This window comes from Eretmochelys imbricata, chromosome 12 (genome assembly GCF_965152235.1).
Source record: "Eretmochelys imbricata isolate rEreImb1 chromosome 12, rEreImb1.hap1, whole genome shotgun sequence".
In the NCBI taxonomy this organism is placed as follows: domain Eukaryota; kingdom Metazoa; phylum Chordata; order Testudines; family Cheloniidae; genus Eretmochelys; species Eretmochelys imbricata.
The window spans coordinates 43,401,156-43,417,250 of record NC_135583.1 but is presented as its reverse complement, the minus strand read 5'-3'; the positions used below and the strand labels follow the sequence as shown (position 1 = coordinate 43,417,250).

General features: G+C 45.4%; 1 protein-coding gene across 1 annotated transcript in view; it reads right to left on the bottom strand.

Annotated features, from left to right (window-relative positions):
- Nucleotides 1–4,019: 4,019 nt before the first annotated feature.
- AP1G1 (adaptor related protein complex 1 subunit gamma 1) overlaps nt 4,020–16,095 on the bottom strand; it is a 99,779-nt gene continuing 87,703 nt past the window's right edge. The window contains exon 23 of the mRNA XM_077830860.1: nt 4,020–8,201. Coding sequence (XP_077686986.1) covers nt 8,100–8,201 — 102 coding nt within the window. The 3' untranslated portion in view covers nt 4,020–8,099. The remainder of the gene's footprint in view (nt 8,202–16,095) is intronic.

The following is a 16,095-nucleotide window of genomic DNA, read 5'->3' as shown; positions in this document are numbered from 1 at the left end:
ACAACATTTTGATTAAAAAACTAGAATGATATAAAGTTAACATGGCACATATTAAATTGATTAAACACTGGCTAAATGAGGGACCTCAAAATGTAATTGTAAACATCACTGAGCAGGCGTGTATCTAGTGGGACCCTACAGAGATTGGTTCTTGGCCCTGCGCTATTTAACATTTTTATAAATGACCTGGAAGAAAATAAAATAAATTACCAATAAAAAGTTTGCAGATGACACAAAAATTAGAGGAGTGGTAAATAACGAAGAAGAGGGTGATTTGCTTCACCCTGTAAGCTGGGTGCAAGTAACCAATATGAGTTTTAATATGGTTACGTAAAAATATACATCTTGGAACAAAGAATGCAGGCCATACTTTTGGGGACTCTATCCTGGAAAGTAGCGACTGAAAACAATTTGGGGACATGGGTGGCATATCTAATAGGCAGGGGAAGGCTGTGCCTACTCAAACAGCCCCATGGGGTCCCGCCTACGCTCTGTCCAGGGGGCCCCCAGTGCTGCTAGTTGGCCCCAGCCCAGCCAGGCTGCTCCTCCTCCGGGAAGGAAAGCCTGCTGGGGCAGCTGGGATTTGGGGCAGCTGGGGGGTCTGTGCCACCCAGCGCTCCAGGGTTGGGGGGTCCATGCATCCCCCACCACTCTGGAGCTGGGGGGCTGCCCGCTTAGTACTCTGGGGGCCGCGTGCCACCCATTGCTGCGAGGCTAGAGGAGGGGCTGCTTGCCTGCCACCCACTCAGGGCTCCGGGGGACTGGGTGGGGGCCACACGCCGCCCGGTGGTCCAGGGCTGGGGAGGTGTGATGCCGTGGCCAAAAGGTTAATGCGATCCTGGAATGCATAAACAGGGCAATCTCAAGGAGCAGTAGACAGATACTACCTCTACTCTTGGCACTAGTGCAACTGCTGGTGAAATGCTGTGTCTAGTTCTGATGTCCCCAAATTCAAAAAGGATGTGGATCAGTTGGAGAGGGTTCAGAGTAGAGCCATGAGATCATTAAAGGATTAGAAAACCTGCTTTATAGTGATAGACTCAAGGAGCTTAACCAAGAGAAGGTTAAGGTGTGAATTAATTCCTGACTACAAGTATCTGAGTCAGCAGTGTGCCCTTGTTGCCAAGAAGGCCAATGGCATTTTGGGATGTATACGTAGGGGCATAGCGAGCAGATCGAGGGACGTGATCGTCCCCCTCTATTCGACATTGGTGAGGCCTCATCTGGAGTACTGTGTCCAGTTTTGGGCCCCACACTACAAGAAGGATGTGGATAAATTGGAGAGAGTCCAGCGAAGGGCAACAAAAATGATTAGGGGTCTAGAACACATGACTTATGAGGAGAGGCTGAGGGAGCTGGGATTGTTTAGCCTGCAGAAGAGAAGAATGAGGGGGGATTTGATAGCTGCTTTCAACTACCTGAAAGGGGGTTCCAAAGAGGATGGCTCTAGACTGTTCTCAATGGTAGCAGATGACAGAACGAGCAGTAATGGTCTCAAGTTGCAGTGGGGGAGGTTTAGATTGGATATTAGGAAAAACTTTTTCACTAAGAGGGTGGTGAAACACTGGAATGCATTGCCTAGGGAGGTGGTGGAATCTCCTTCCTTGGAAGTTTTTAAGGTCAGGCTTGACAAAGCCCTGGCTGGGATGATTTAACTGGGAATTGGTCCTGCTTCAAGCAGGGGGTTGGACTAGATGACCTTCAGGGGTCCCTTCCAACCCTGATATTCTATGATTCTATGATTCTATGATCTACCTGGAAAACAAATATTTAATAATGGTCTCCTTAGTCTAGCAGAGAAAGGTATAATGCCTGGAAGTTGAAGCTAGACAATTTCAGAGTGGCAATCAGGCATACATTTTTAACAGTGAGGGTAATTAACCATGGGAACAATTTACCAAGGGCCGTGGTGGATTCTCCATCACTGGCAATTTTTAAATTAAGACTGGATGTTTATCTAGAACAGTGGTTCCCAAACTTTAGCAACCCGTGAACCCCTTTCACTAAATTGTGAAATCTCACGAACCCCCTCTTAAAGACGAATATTTCCAGGGATTTAAGTTTAAATTTCCTCCGCACTCTGTGGGGCTCCTGTTGCTGGACCCCATTGACCGCCCTGGTCAACTAAGCTCCACAGAGCTTGGGCTGCCAGGACCACTGGGGCTTGGGCTGCCAGCCCCAACTGCCCAGCCCCGCTCTCCCTGGGGCTCAGGCTGCCAGCCCCAACTGCCCAGCCCCGCTCTCCCTGGGGCTCAGGCTGCCAGCCCTGCGCGGAGCGCTGGGGTTTGGGCGGCCAGCTCCCCTGCTGACAGGGGCAGGGCTCGGGCTGCCAGCCCCAACTGCCCAGCCCCGCTCTCCCTGGGGCTCAGGCTGTCAGCCCTGCGCGGAGCGCTGGGGTTTGGGCGGCCGGCTCCCCCGCTGACAGGGGCAGAACTCAGGCTGCCAGCCAACTGAAATAGCAATAGATCTGTAGCCTACTCTGACAACTTTAGCCACATGCCAGGAGATTACTGTCCCTAGTTCTCTCTTGCTACATCATTGCTCCCAAATAGGTTTGCCTCAGAGTTATCTTTCAATTGTGCTTTTTGCAATTATTCATCACTTCAAGAACTCTTACAGTGCCAAATGCTTTAGCCCTCTCCTATGTGCTGCCATTGCTGAGACGTGCATGCCCTTCTTGCCCTGCTGTACAGGCCAGGCTTGCACTGTGCACTTCATTTTCAGGTTATACATTAAGTATGCTGAGGAAGTGTGTGGCGTTGACAGGGCTAGACTCCATCAGAGAGGAACGATGAAGTTACTATTGCCCTGATTCAGAGGGGTGGGCAAAAAGAAATTGGCTCTCCAAACACATCTTTGTCCCTTTCTAGAACCATCACTAATGGGTGATTTTTCTGTGCTCTGTCCCCCCACTAGAGGATCCCCAGTAGAGGATCTAAGCAAAGCTTTAATCTGGGCAGCTCACCTGACTGTGCTACTTTGGATTGGAAACAAATTGCAAGGTGCTGTCCCACTGCCAACAGGAAGCACAATGTTGAGCTATTGGCCTGAATTTTCCTGCGAATGCCAAGCTGGTCACCAAAAGGAGGACACCTACAGACCAATGTGCAGATAAGGCTGTTTGCCCCATTCCCTCATTGACACATGCAACCTAAATGCAGAGGCTGAAAAGTTTTTTTCCCACCATAAGCTATTTCTCCACTGGGTTCTCCTATGGGGAAGTTAGGGCAACCAGCATCATCAAGTTCCAGAATCCAATTTCCACCCAAAATGGGACAATGTGAAGGAAAGCTACTGGATTATAGTTCAACACTGTTGTTGTATTGGAGGGGATTTCTATGATCAGATTATTGTAGGGACACACGATCATGGCACAGTGGGTCTGGACTTCTGCAGAGCAAAACAATCACTGGGTTACTTCATAGATGAAAACAAGACTAGTGTCATACATCACAGGGATAAAGTCAGCAGAGAGCGCACAGCTGGCATTCGCATTGCTTCCCTCCAATGATAATTGGACTGGATACTTCTTCATACCTAGAGATATCAATAATAAAAAAAAGAGGACCAAATATCACAAAGTCCAGACTGAACTATAACAGACTCCAAGAATGGATTGCAGGATTAATTCCTTACGTACTGCTATGATGGAGAGACTAAGACAAGCCATACCATATGGCCAAGATTCCTGTTTCCCCTCTGCAGCATTCAGTAGCCCCACCAGTATGCTATAGCACTGAAGGGGTACAGTTCCTAAGCTTGTTTATGGATTTGTGGCTGGGCAGCCTTCTCTTAGTGAGAAATTTATGTAACATTTATAGGTTTAATACGCACCTGTCCTCATTCCGTTAGGCAAGCGCACTGGCAGAATCTGCAAGCTCTGTGGCATTTCCAGTGGTCACTGCTCAGGCTCTTCCAGGCGCCTGGCCTTCTCATGCCCACTAGTGATTAGCCAGGTAGTCATGTGGTTAAAAACCCAGTCCTCTCCCACTACACTTGAAAAAAGTAACAAGACACAGTTTTAAATCACTGAGTATTGACTTTATTATTAGTCACTTCATAATTTGTTTCAACTGAAAGACAATACACACAGCAGAATTCTAATGCATCCCATGTAAATGTTTACATCTGTTATGCTCCTCACTCACCTCTAAGACTTAGCATTTAATTAAATTTTTTTCACATCTCAAAAATCTGCAATAGTTAGAACGTCATCAGGCTCCCCTCTCAGAAAGGGCTTTTTTTTTTTTTAAATAGAGTCAAGGAGATGGGATTCCATGTAAAATGTAACTTACAACTTCAGGAAAGAAAAAGGACTACAGGAATAAAGTGAGTTCACAGAGGGAAGCATCCAATGGCTCCTTCCCTTACAGCCCCCAAGCAGAAAATGAACACATGGAAAGCACATCAGGAGGTCTAAAAAAAGCCATCCTTGCTGCTCCAGAACCAGGCCTAGGGAAAGGAATGAAATGCTTCTCCCAGATGCTTCAGCATCTTCTGGGTTAAATATCCAAAGGACTTGTGTAGGCAGCAGCTACTCACTGCTATTGCTTGAAAGAGTTGTTTACATCAATTCCATGTGCCGTTCCCCCAAGAAGCTGCACAAAATCAAATCTCAGGACTTTTACTTGTCTCCTCCCCATCTCCTCTGCCTTCAGCCTGATTCAGCTCCTATTCCTTCTGTTGTCTCATGGCTCAAAGATATTAATACATTCACTAGAGGGGGGGAAAAATAAAATGATATTCACCGCCTTCTCCCAGCCCCAAACTCTCTATGCAGAGTGTTAAAAAGGTTAACTTTAAGTCTGTATCCTGCCCTCAGCACTGTCCCCCTGCATTAAAATGGGAAGCATGTCATCAGATGTGGCAGTCAACCAGACATGTACAACTGTCCCATTCCATTGGTGTGAACGTAAACAGTGCTCAAAGCACTTTACAGAGGTGGGCAAGTATTATTACACCCAAGTTACAAACAAGGAAACAGGATGGGGTTTAAGAGACTTGCCCAGGGTCAAGTAGCAAACAAAGGGATTGATCACTAGGTGTGCACAGCGGGTATGAAGCTCTCTCTCTGGTATGGTGTTAGCACCATTATCCCTAGCAAGAGGAAGGCAGAGACCTCCAAGGACAACGGAAATGCTTAGCCTCTTCATGATGATTATCTCACAGCCAAAGGATGGCCTCAAACTGAACGTCCTACAGGTGTACAATCCACACCACTCACCCTGCCACATGCATTCTCCTAAACTTAGTCAGGAGACTCAGGACAATTGCACCAAAACTTTGTGTCAAGTGCAGAGAGCTCCATACATATACAAACATCTCTTCCATGGAATGAGGCTGAAGAGGAGCCAAGCACACAAGAGGAATTTATCCCAACAAGCTTTCCATTTGGAAAGCTACTGGCAAAACACATGCTGCTCCAGAAGAGAGGAAGTAATGGCACCTGAAGCAATGAGGTATTCAGCTTCCAGTTGTATAGCAGTCAACAGACCAGAGTGACCATTGCTTCTGCACCATCAGCTCTGACCTCACTTATGCCCCAGCATCACTGCTCTTCCTACGAAAAAGGAACTATTGAAGTGCAGCAGTCTTCACAGTAACGAGCGACTTTTTTGTAGCAGCTGCAGCCTTCACTGAGGAGAATGGGAGAGTTTGTGGGAACTAAGGCACAGACTTAGCTTGATATCTGAAAGTGTTTCTGAACCAGAGAGATGCCCATCACCACCCTCACTCATGGCTGAAGTGAATGGAAAGTAACGCTCAACACTTCCAAGAATAGACCCTTATACAACTGTTAAATATCACTGGGCTGCCTGTAACATCACACTTCTGTCTGAAGCAGACACCTCATCCTCAATGATTTGGCCAAGACATTGCTCTTCTTGTAAATGCTACAACCCAGGATCAGTTCTGTTCTCAAGAGAGACACTGTGTGGGTGCAGCTTATTCTTCCTATAGTCTCAAGCAGATGCCAATGCCAGCAGAATGCTACAGAGCTTCTATTCTAATCAGAAAGGTCTTAGCTGATCCCCTCCAAATGTTGGAAGGCAAAGAGATGGCCTCCATGACTAAGAGATAAACTAGTGCTGCTGTAGGGACCTACCCATCAATCATACTACAAAGCCTTGTGCCAATTTGACAGTATTATTTAACACCATTTAAAAAAGCAGTCTGAACATAAATCTTTAATGACCACTTTTCAAAGGCAAAGGCAGAGCAGCTCTCTCTACTTTCTCTAAATGCCCAGGGTCCCACACTTGTATGCAGTCTCACAGAGCCCAAGGCTACACAGCCTGCTCTGACCACCCATCAACAGTTGGCAAACGTCAGATCCTGCATCCAAATCAGTTATACAGACAGATGGAAATGTTTCCAGTGAAGACCAGCACCTGGTGTCAGTCCTTTGTGACCACCTGAAGGGTTCAGGTCTCAGGACCACTTACGGGTCATCATCTAGAAGGCTCTAAGGGAGAAGTAAAGCAGATTTGACACCAGTTTCCTCTGAGAAAGAATCAGGGTTGGAGACAAGAGTCTATTCAAAATGCCAATATGCTCAAGGTGAAAATCCAAGGTGTGCCCCCTCCCTTTCCCCAGTCCTACAGGGTGCTCAACACCATACATAGCTGCCCTGTCTCGCACTATGGACCTTGGCTCCCATTCTTCACCTTTCCACAGAGGTTTATGAAGCCACTACTTGGCTGACACTGCATACTAAAAAATGCACAGTGCAGCAATACATAGTTCTTCTCTAGAAATAACTGACATAGCTCTGAAGAGCACTAGACCTCAGGTCTTTGGACCCATATGCTCAAGAAACTGGCCTCCACGCAAAGAACAACTTGCTTAGTTACCTTCAATTTGAGAATAAATATGGGTGCCACATCAGATTGATATGAACTTCACTGAAAGGGGAGCAAGGAGCAACAGGGTTTCATTACACCACCATTAAGTACAAAGTGGGAATGGTCTCTTTAAACTGCATGGTCTTTATTTCAGTGCCAGTGTTACAGATACAATATAAACATCCCAGTCAGAAGAATGAACTTGGATGGAATCCAGGGGTCTATGACAGGCTTAGGAAATGAAAGGGGGGAAGGTCTGGAGTAACAGGGAAAAGTGACTTTATAGTGTAGTCTATGCTGAGCCTCCCAGCAGGCAATGGGGCCTTTTATCAAAAAGTGATCTATAGAGTGGAACATTGCCTTTCTACCCACCTACCACAGCCAACAGTCAAGGGACTGGGGAATATCAGAGTTTTGAAATTTTGGGCATAGGTTGGGTTGGAGCTCTAGGTCTCTAATCCATTGTGATGCTTTCTGGGGAGATAGCTTCAGAAGAGCCATTGTGAGTCTGCATGGCTGCAACCAATGAAGGAAAGTGAAGGAAATTGAAGTGTCAGGGCTTCATGTTCAAATATAGCACCAAATCAACTGGATCAGATCTCATCAGCATCACTTTTCCTGCGCTCTGTCCCTGACCTGCTGTCGGTATCATACAGCTAAGGTGTCTGTGTGTATACAGCAATGCACAGAATAGGCCAATAGGAGCCTACAGCCTCTTCACACATTGGAGAAACAGAAAGAAAAAGGCAAGACTCCCTAATGGTCTCTGGATAACCTCTCCCCCAAACCCCAGATGAAAGTGCCTGAAGATGGTAACCCAGCAAGTAATGACTCAAAACCACCTCACCCACCCCATAGAACGAAGGCAGCAGAAAGAAGAGAAGCTGCTCACTTGCTGCACGGGGGCAGGAGGGGGGAGGAGAGAAAAAAGTGTTTCCTTGCAAGCAATTCCAGTCCTCTCTTCCAAGCGAGCTGTATGTTTCTTAGGGGGAAGGGCAATGTTGCTTCTGGCTGTGAATGCATGGGGGAGTGCAGAGCAGCCTCCACAAGCAGCAAGCCTCATCAGCGGAGGGGAGGAAATTAGTCTTAACAGATATGCTTCAAAAATCAGCAATCACTTCAGGAAGATTCCTCCTCATCAGCAGGTCTCATTGTTCCCCAGGTCCATGGTGCAGTTTGGGGGATTGCCAGGGATCAACCTTCTTCCCCAAGTTCCTCTGATTGGGTGGGGTGAGTAAGAATGGTGCCAGAGCCTCACTGCCAGGACTGAGGGGGGAAGTTGTTGACTTCTGCTAGATCCTGCATTGCTGAACCCTTGTGATTATAGGTCAACTTGATCCGCATACGTAGTTGTTGCTATAAGAGAGGAAAAAACAAGATCAGGGTCTTCAGTAAACCCCAAACTCACAATCCCTCCCACAACCTCTCTCACCCTGTGCAACCTGATCGGTCACCTCTGGAGGAGGTAGGGACACACCACGAGCACTGTCCCATCCTGTGGGCACACTTGTGTCACATGGGCTGCTAGGATGTGTCTCACAGGCAATTAATCTGGTAGGATGATACTCAGTTAAAGCCAATGCTGATCTAAAACAGGCTAGAGCTTTCTAATCTTCCAGTCCCTCTCATGGAAACTTGTCGAAGCCTTAGAGCACAGCTCTTTTTTCCAATCTGTGCACCCCCACAGGACTCAGTCTGCTCTGCCCCCATCCTTCTTCTCCACTCTGTACACTTCAAGACAGCCAACCAGCTGCAGCTAATGAAGAGTGCAGAAGGCAGGTCTGGTGGCTGCTGGCCAGCTCTTGGGCTCGCAGGCTCTGTGGGACAGGTCCCCTGTCTAAGTTCTTGCATTTCCTCCGCTTTCCTCTCCTGCTTATTGCACAGTCTGCAGGGCAGGCTCTGTCTCAGGTCCCTGACGGTACTCCATGTGACACTATGTAAATTTAAGTATCCAATTTCCATACAACCCTAAACTTTGACTTTAAAACTGGAAAAAGGCATCAGCTGGACAGCCCTGAGTAATGAAGCTGTTTGGAAGCCTGGCCCTGCTGCTGCCTGATAGGTAAACAGACACTGCCCTGCCAGCCCGCCAACCCACTACAGGTGAGGGGGCAGCAGTTCAATCTCCATTGCCCATGCAGTTCCTAGCTTGTCACCAATTAATGCAAGGCCTAGTGATTTGTGAGGTGGGGGCCAGAACTGAAACCAAACGGATCTTCTATGGGGCCAGACGTCTGTGAGATGGAAATAATTCTTTATCCCTACCAAGGTGGGCAGGGTTCAGCTTCGTGACCCACAGGTGAAAGGTTTGGAGCCCACCAGCAATGCCCTGAGGTACCCTGTCCAAGGGGACATGCCGTATAGATCTATTATAGACTATTGCCAATGAGTTATATTAAAAGGACATTCAGGTTGCACAGCCAAGCTCTCAAAAGTCAGGAAGTGCCAGAATTAAGGCTGCCTCGGCAACTGTAATTCTACTTACTCCCATGCCTTATGATACCGTCTTTAATTACATGAGCACATACTATTTATTCCACAGGACCCCGGCCTTATTCAAATGCATGACCTCACTTAACAGGGCTGAAGAGGAAACAGCCTCAAGAACCATGAGAAAGGGGACATCCCCCTCCCCCAAAGAAGTAGAGAATACAGTGCTACTAAAGCCCAGCTCTTGGCAGCTACATGGGAAAGGGGAATTGTGTTTCTTTTTCCAGGCCTGTACTGAACCTCTGCAAGCACTGCAGAGAAGTGGCTCCCAATTCGTCTCTCTCCATGCTCTAAACTGTGGCTCCAAAGGGCAACTCTGTTAAGGTTTATATTTGATCATGAACTGAATGTGCCTGTGAGCACATCCTGTGAAGTATCTGAGTCAGACCCACCACCTACCCTACAGCCCTTGGAGCAGCTGAGAGCTGGCCCTTCCCTGCTGAAGATGCTCAGCAGCTCCCTTGCAGGCTGCCCACTGTATTGGAAGGAAGAGACATGTCTGCTAGGCAGTGGGAGCCCCTGGGAGAATAGAACAGGAGCTTAACTGGCTGTCCCTGAGCTTTGGGGAGAGCCCCAAGACAGGACACCTCTTCCCACCCCCAGCGTAGCCAAGAACCAGTTACCACTCCCTGATTCTGTGTCCAGCCCTGGGATACATTAAAGCAGAGCAGAAGTTGTTTTAAGTTACACCAGCTGCCTATGGCTGAAGGCACCATATGCCATCTAATAAACAGCCAGAGCCCAGCATGCTCCAATCAATTCCTCTGTCCCCAAAGCACCTCATGTGAGACCCACAAGGAGCTGATGGTCTGGCTCTCCACCCTCCGGGGATTCCGCAGCAAGGAACATGTGTGGCCTCCATTGCCTTATGAGAGCTGAGCAGCGCAAAGGAGCACAACAGGACAAAGAATCCGGCCTAAAATACAGAGTGTGGCCTTTGACCTCTTTGAAATAATATATCCAGCCTCCGTCTAAAGAGGCTGGGCGTCACCAGTATAGGGTACTGTTTGGCCAATACTGGCCAGTAAATTACATGTTCCTGACATTTAATGTTGCTCTGACAACCTTGCCATTTTGCAAAAAAAAAGTGTGACTCTATGGGAATCAAATAGCCTTACTCATTAACTGTGCACCAAAAGAAAGCAAAGAAAAACAGGCAATTTCATCCAAGCCTTCCACCATCTCAGAAAGTCCATTCCACAGGCCCCCAGTGGTCAGCTTTAACCAGCAGCAAAGGTAGCCCATGCCAAACTACAGAGCAGTTACCAGGTTTTGAGTGCTTACAAGGAAACAAACCACTGGAAATGGCTCCTGGACAATGTGCCATCAGTGCTGATACCCTTTCCTCAACACACCCAAACTAATTAGTCTCTGTTCTGGACCGACTCCTGCAAAGCTGTATTTACAGAGGATAACTGAGCATTAGGTACCAGTAATGGAAATGATGCAGGGTCAGTTTTAGAGAGTTTTGGTCAAAAGCATGGAACAGCCAAACACTATTTTGCCACAAAGGGTTGGTCTTCACTGAACAGTTACATCAGCATAACTATGTCTCTCAGGGGTGTGAAAAATCCACACCCCTATAAGATGTAGCTATGCTGACTTAACCCATGGTGTAGACATCACTAGATCGACAGAAAAATTCTGTTGCCTCTCGGGGAGGTGGATTACCTACAGCACCAGAATCCCTCCCGCCAGTGTCTACGCTGAAGCACTGCAGCAAGTGAAACTGTGCCACGGTAGCATTTTAAATGTAGACAAAGCCTTGGCATCTAGAAGTGGCCTCCACAAACTGAAATTTTAAGAAAACACATCCCCTCCCACATGCATTTCTGTTCCTAGGTGGTATCTGGAACAGATACATTGTGGCACTCAGCATCTACATAGATACAACTAACAAAACCCCAAACTCAAGAGCTTAGAAGGAAACTTTAAAATCACAGAATTGTAGGACTGGAAGGGACCGCAAGAGGTCATTTAGTCCCCTGCACGCAAGGCAGGACTAGGCATTATAGACCATTTTGTTTATCTCAGCTGCTCTTAAAAATCTCCAGTGACAGAGATTCTACAACTGTCCTAGGCAATTTATTTCAGTCCTTAACCATCCTGACAGGAAGTTTTTCCTAATGTCGAACCTAAACCACCCTTGCTGCAATTTAAGCCCATTGCTTCTTGTCTTGTCCTCAGAAGTTAAGGAGAAGAAAAGGAGTACTTGTGGCACCTTAGAGACTAACCAATTTATTTGAGCATAAGCTTTCGTGAGCTACAGCTCACTTCATCGGATGCATACTGTGGAAACTGCAGAAGACATTATATACACACAGAGACCATGAAACAATACCTCCTCCCACCCCACTCTCCTGCTGGTAATAGCTTATCCAAACTGACCACTCTCCTTACAATGTGTATGAAAATCAAGATGGACCATTTCCAGCACAAATCCAAGTTTAACCAGAACGTCGGGGGGGGGGGAGGGGGGGGGAACAAGGGGAAATAGCCATTCCCAGTCTCTATTTAAGCCTAAATTAATAGTATCCAATTTGCAAATAAATTCCAATTCAGCAGTTTCTCGCTGGAGTCTGGATTTGAAGTTTTTTTGTTTTAAGATAGCGACCTTCATGTCTGTAATTGCGTGACCAGAGAGATTGAAGTGTTCTCCGACTGGTTTATCCTTGCACAAAGCCCGTTGCCAACTGTGCCCACATATCTATTCAGGGGACACCATCACAGGGCCTAATAACATCAGCCACACTATCAGAGGCTCGTTCACCTGCACATCCACCAATGTGATATATGCCATCATGTGCCAGCAATGCCGCTCTGCCATGTACATTGGTCAAACTGGACAGTCTCTACGTAAAAGAATAAATGGACACAAATCAGATGTCAAGAATTATAACATTCATAAACCAGTTGGAGAACACTTCTATCTCTCTGGTCACGCAATTACAGACATGAAGGTCGCTATCTTCAAACAAAAAAACTTCAAACCCAGACTCCAGTGAGAAACTGCTGAATTGGAATTCATTTGCAAATTGGATACTATTAATTTAGGCTTAAATAGAGACTGGGAGTGGCTAAGTCATTATGCAAGGTAGCCTATTTCCCCTTGTTTTTTCCTACCCCCCCCCCAGACGTTCTGGTTAAACTTGGATTTATGCTGGAAATGGCCCACCTTGATTTTCATACACATTGTAGGGAGAGTGGTCACTTTGGATAAGCTATTACCAGCAGGAGAGTGAGTTTGTGTGTGTGGTTTTTGGAAAAGGGGGGGGGGAGTGAGAAAACCTGGATTTGTGCTGGAAATGGCCCACCTTGATTTTCATACACATTGTAAGGAGAGTGGTCAGTTTGGATAAGCTATTACCAGCAGGAGAGTGGGGTGGGAGGAGGTATTGTTTCATGGTCTCTGTGTGTATATAAGGTCTTCTGCAGTTTCCACAGTATGCATCCGATGAAGTGAGCTGTAGCTCACGAAAGCTTATGCTCAAATAAATTGGTTAGTCTCTAAGTGCCACAAGTCCTCCTTTTCTTTTTGCGAATACAGACTAACACGGCTGTTACTCTGAAAGGAGAAGAATGTTTATCACTCCTCCTTGTAACAAATTTTTTATATTCTGGAAAATTGTTATGTATCCCCTCAGTCTTCTCTTCCTTTACTCATTTTTGCTGCTATTCTCTGGACTTTCTCTGATTTGTCCACATCTTTCCTAAATGTGGTGCCCAGAATAGGGGATAATAATCCAACTGAGGCCTAATCAGTATGGACTACAGCAGAAGAATTATTTCTCATGTCTTGCATAGAACACTCCTGCTAACACATCCCAGAAGGATGTTTGCTTTTTTTGCAACAGCGTTACACTGTTGACTCAGTTTTAGCTTGTGATTTGCTATACTCCCAGATCCCTTTCCATAGTACTCCTTCCTAGTCAGTCATTACCCATTTTGTATGTGTGCAACTGATTGTTCCTTCCTAAGTGAAGTACTTTGCATTTGTCCTTATTGAATTTCATCCTATTTACCTCAGACCATTTCTCCAGTTTGTCCAGATCATTTTGAATTTTAGTGCTATCTTCCAAAGCATTTGCAACCCCTCCCAGCTTAGTATAGTCCACAAACTTTATAAGTGTACTCTCACCCACCTTATAGTAGCTTGTCTAGGTTGTATTTCCCTAGTTAGTTTATGAAAAGGTCATGTGAGACCATATCAAATCCTTACTAAAGTAAAAATATACCACATTTATCACTTCCCCCATCCACAAGGCTTGTTACCCTGTCAAAGAAAGCTACTAGGTTGGTTTGACCCGATTTGTTCTTGACAAATCCACACTGATTGTTACTCATCACCTTATTATCTTCTAGGTGGAGCAAATAATTAAGCAATCAATTTGCAGTCATCATCTTTCCAGATACTGAAGTTAAGATAACTGGTCTGTAAGTCCCCGGGTTGTCTTTTTCCCCCTTTTTATAGATGGGCACTATATTTGCCCTTTTCCAGTGCTCTGGAATCTCTCCCATCTTCCATGACTTTTCAAAGATAATCGCTAAGAGCTCAGGTATCTCCTCAGTCAACTCCTTGAGTATTCTAGGATGTATTTCATCAAACCCTGGTGACTTGAAGACATCCTACTTGTCTAAGTAATTTTTAACTTGTTTCTTCCCTATTTTAGCCTCAGATCCTCTCATTTTCACTGGCATTCACTATGTTAGACGTCCAATCACTGCTAAACTTTTGGATGAAAAAACAAAAAAAAAAGTCATTTAGTACTTCTGCCATTTCCACATTTTCTGCAATTGCTTCCCCCTCCCACTCCCTTGAGTAACGGGCTTACCCTGTCCTTGGTCTTCCTCTTGCTTCTAATGTGTTTGTAGAATGTTTTCTTGTTACCCTTTATGTCTCTAGCTAGTTTAATCTCATTTTGTGCCTTGGCCTTTCTAATTTTGTCCCTACATACTTGTGCCATTTTATACTCATCCTATGTAATTTGATCTAGCTTTCACTTTTTGTAGGACTCTTTTTTGAGCTTCAGATCATTGAAAATCTCTTGATTAAGCCAATGTGGTTTCTTGCCATACTTCCTATTGATAGTTTCCTATTGTGGCCTTAATAATGTGTCTCTAAAAATCTACCAACTCTCTTGACATCACAGGAGACAAAGTCAGAGCAGTTGAGAGAAAGGGATTTTTAGTCAAAATGTTTAAAACTGCTTAATTTCATTCTTTATAAACACAAATTAAACTCCAAGCACTATGAACACTCCAGTGAAAGCCTGTATTTGCTCAAGATTAAGGATCAAGTAAGTTTTCAATGTACATCTGAGACGCTAGAAAATGCTCCAGCAGGAAAGACCAGGGTTGGCATTCCTAACGTTAAAAAGGCACCATCCTTTCAGGTTACCTTCATACATCAGAGAGCCAGTGTACAAACCCAATATCCATTTCCTTTGTAAGCCACCGCAATAAAGATTCTGCACTCAGAACTTGTTTAACATTCTGCGTGTGAAGCCTGAAACAGAAGAGACCCCAAGACCTTTTGCCAAAGGCTGAACTGGCTCTACGGGGACAACAGGAGCGCAGTGCAGTAAGGTCAAAAGATAATTAAGTACAAAGCTGACGGTGAGGATTTACAAGGGATCTCACTAAACTGGGTGACTGGGTGGCAAAATGGCAGGCGAAATTCAGTGTTGATAAATGCAAAGAAATGCACATTGGAAAAACTAATCCCAACTATACATCCAAAATGATGGGGTCTAAATTAGCTGTTACCACTCAAGAAAGATCTTGGACTCACTGTGGATGACTGAAAATATCCGGTCAATGTGCAGCGGCAATCAAAGAAGCTAACAGAATGTTAGAAACCATTAGGAAAGGGACAGATAAGACAGAAAAATCTCATAATGCCACTATATAAATCTATGGTGCACCCACACCTTGAATACTGAGTGCAGTTTTGGCCATCCCATCTCAAAAAAGATTATTAGAATTGGAAAAGGTGCAGAGAAGGGCAACAAAAATTATTAGGGGTATGGAACAGCTTCCATATGAGGAGAGAATAAAAGACTGGACTGTTCATCTTAAAAAAAAAAAAAGACGACTAAAGGGGTATATGATAGAGGTCTATAAAATCATGACTGGTGTGGAGAAAGTGAATAAGGAAGTGTTATTTACTCTTCCTCATAACACAACAACTGGGGGTCATCCCATGAAATTAATCAGCAGTAGGTTTAAAACAAACATAAGGAGGTACTTCTTCACAAAAGGCACAGTCAACTTATGGAACTTGTTGCCAGCTATGTTGTGAAGGCAAAAAGTGTAACTGGGTTAAAAAAAAATTAGAGAAGTTCATAGAGGATAGGTCCATCGATGGCTATTAGCCAAGGTGGTCAGGTATGCAGCCACAAGCTCTGGGTGTCCCCTAAACCTCCGACTGCCAGATGGCACTGGATGACAGGGGATGTACTACTCAATAATTGTCCTGTTCCGTTCATTTCCTCTGAAACACCTGGCATTGGCCACTCTCAGAAGACAGGATACTGGGCTAGATGGACCTTTGATCTGACCCAGTATGGCTGTTCTTATGATAAGTCATTGGATTCACCCAGGAAAAAGGTCTGTTTTTCCATAGCCCTTTTCTGACTATAACTACACTACACTGCCAAGGTGGGTGAAGGAATATCTTGTCTCTCTAATATCTTGAAAACATGGCTACATCAACACTGCAACCATAACTACACTGTCACACCACCAGTGATCATTCCCC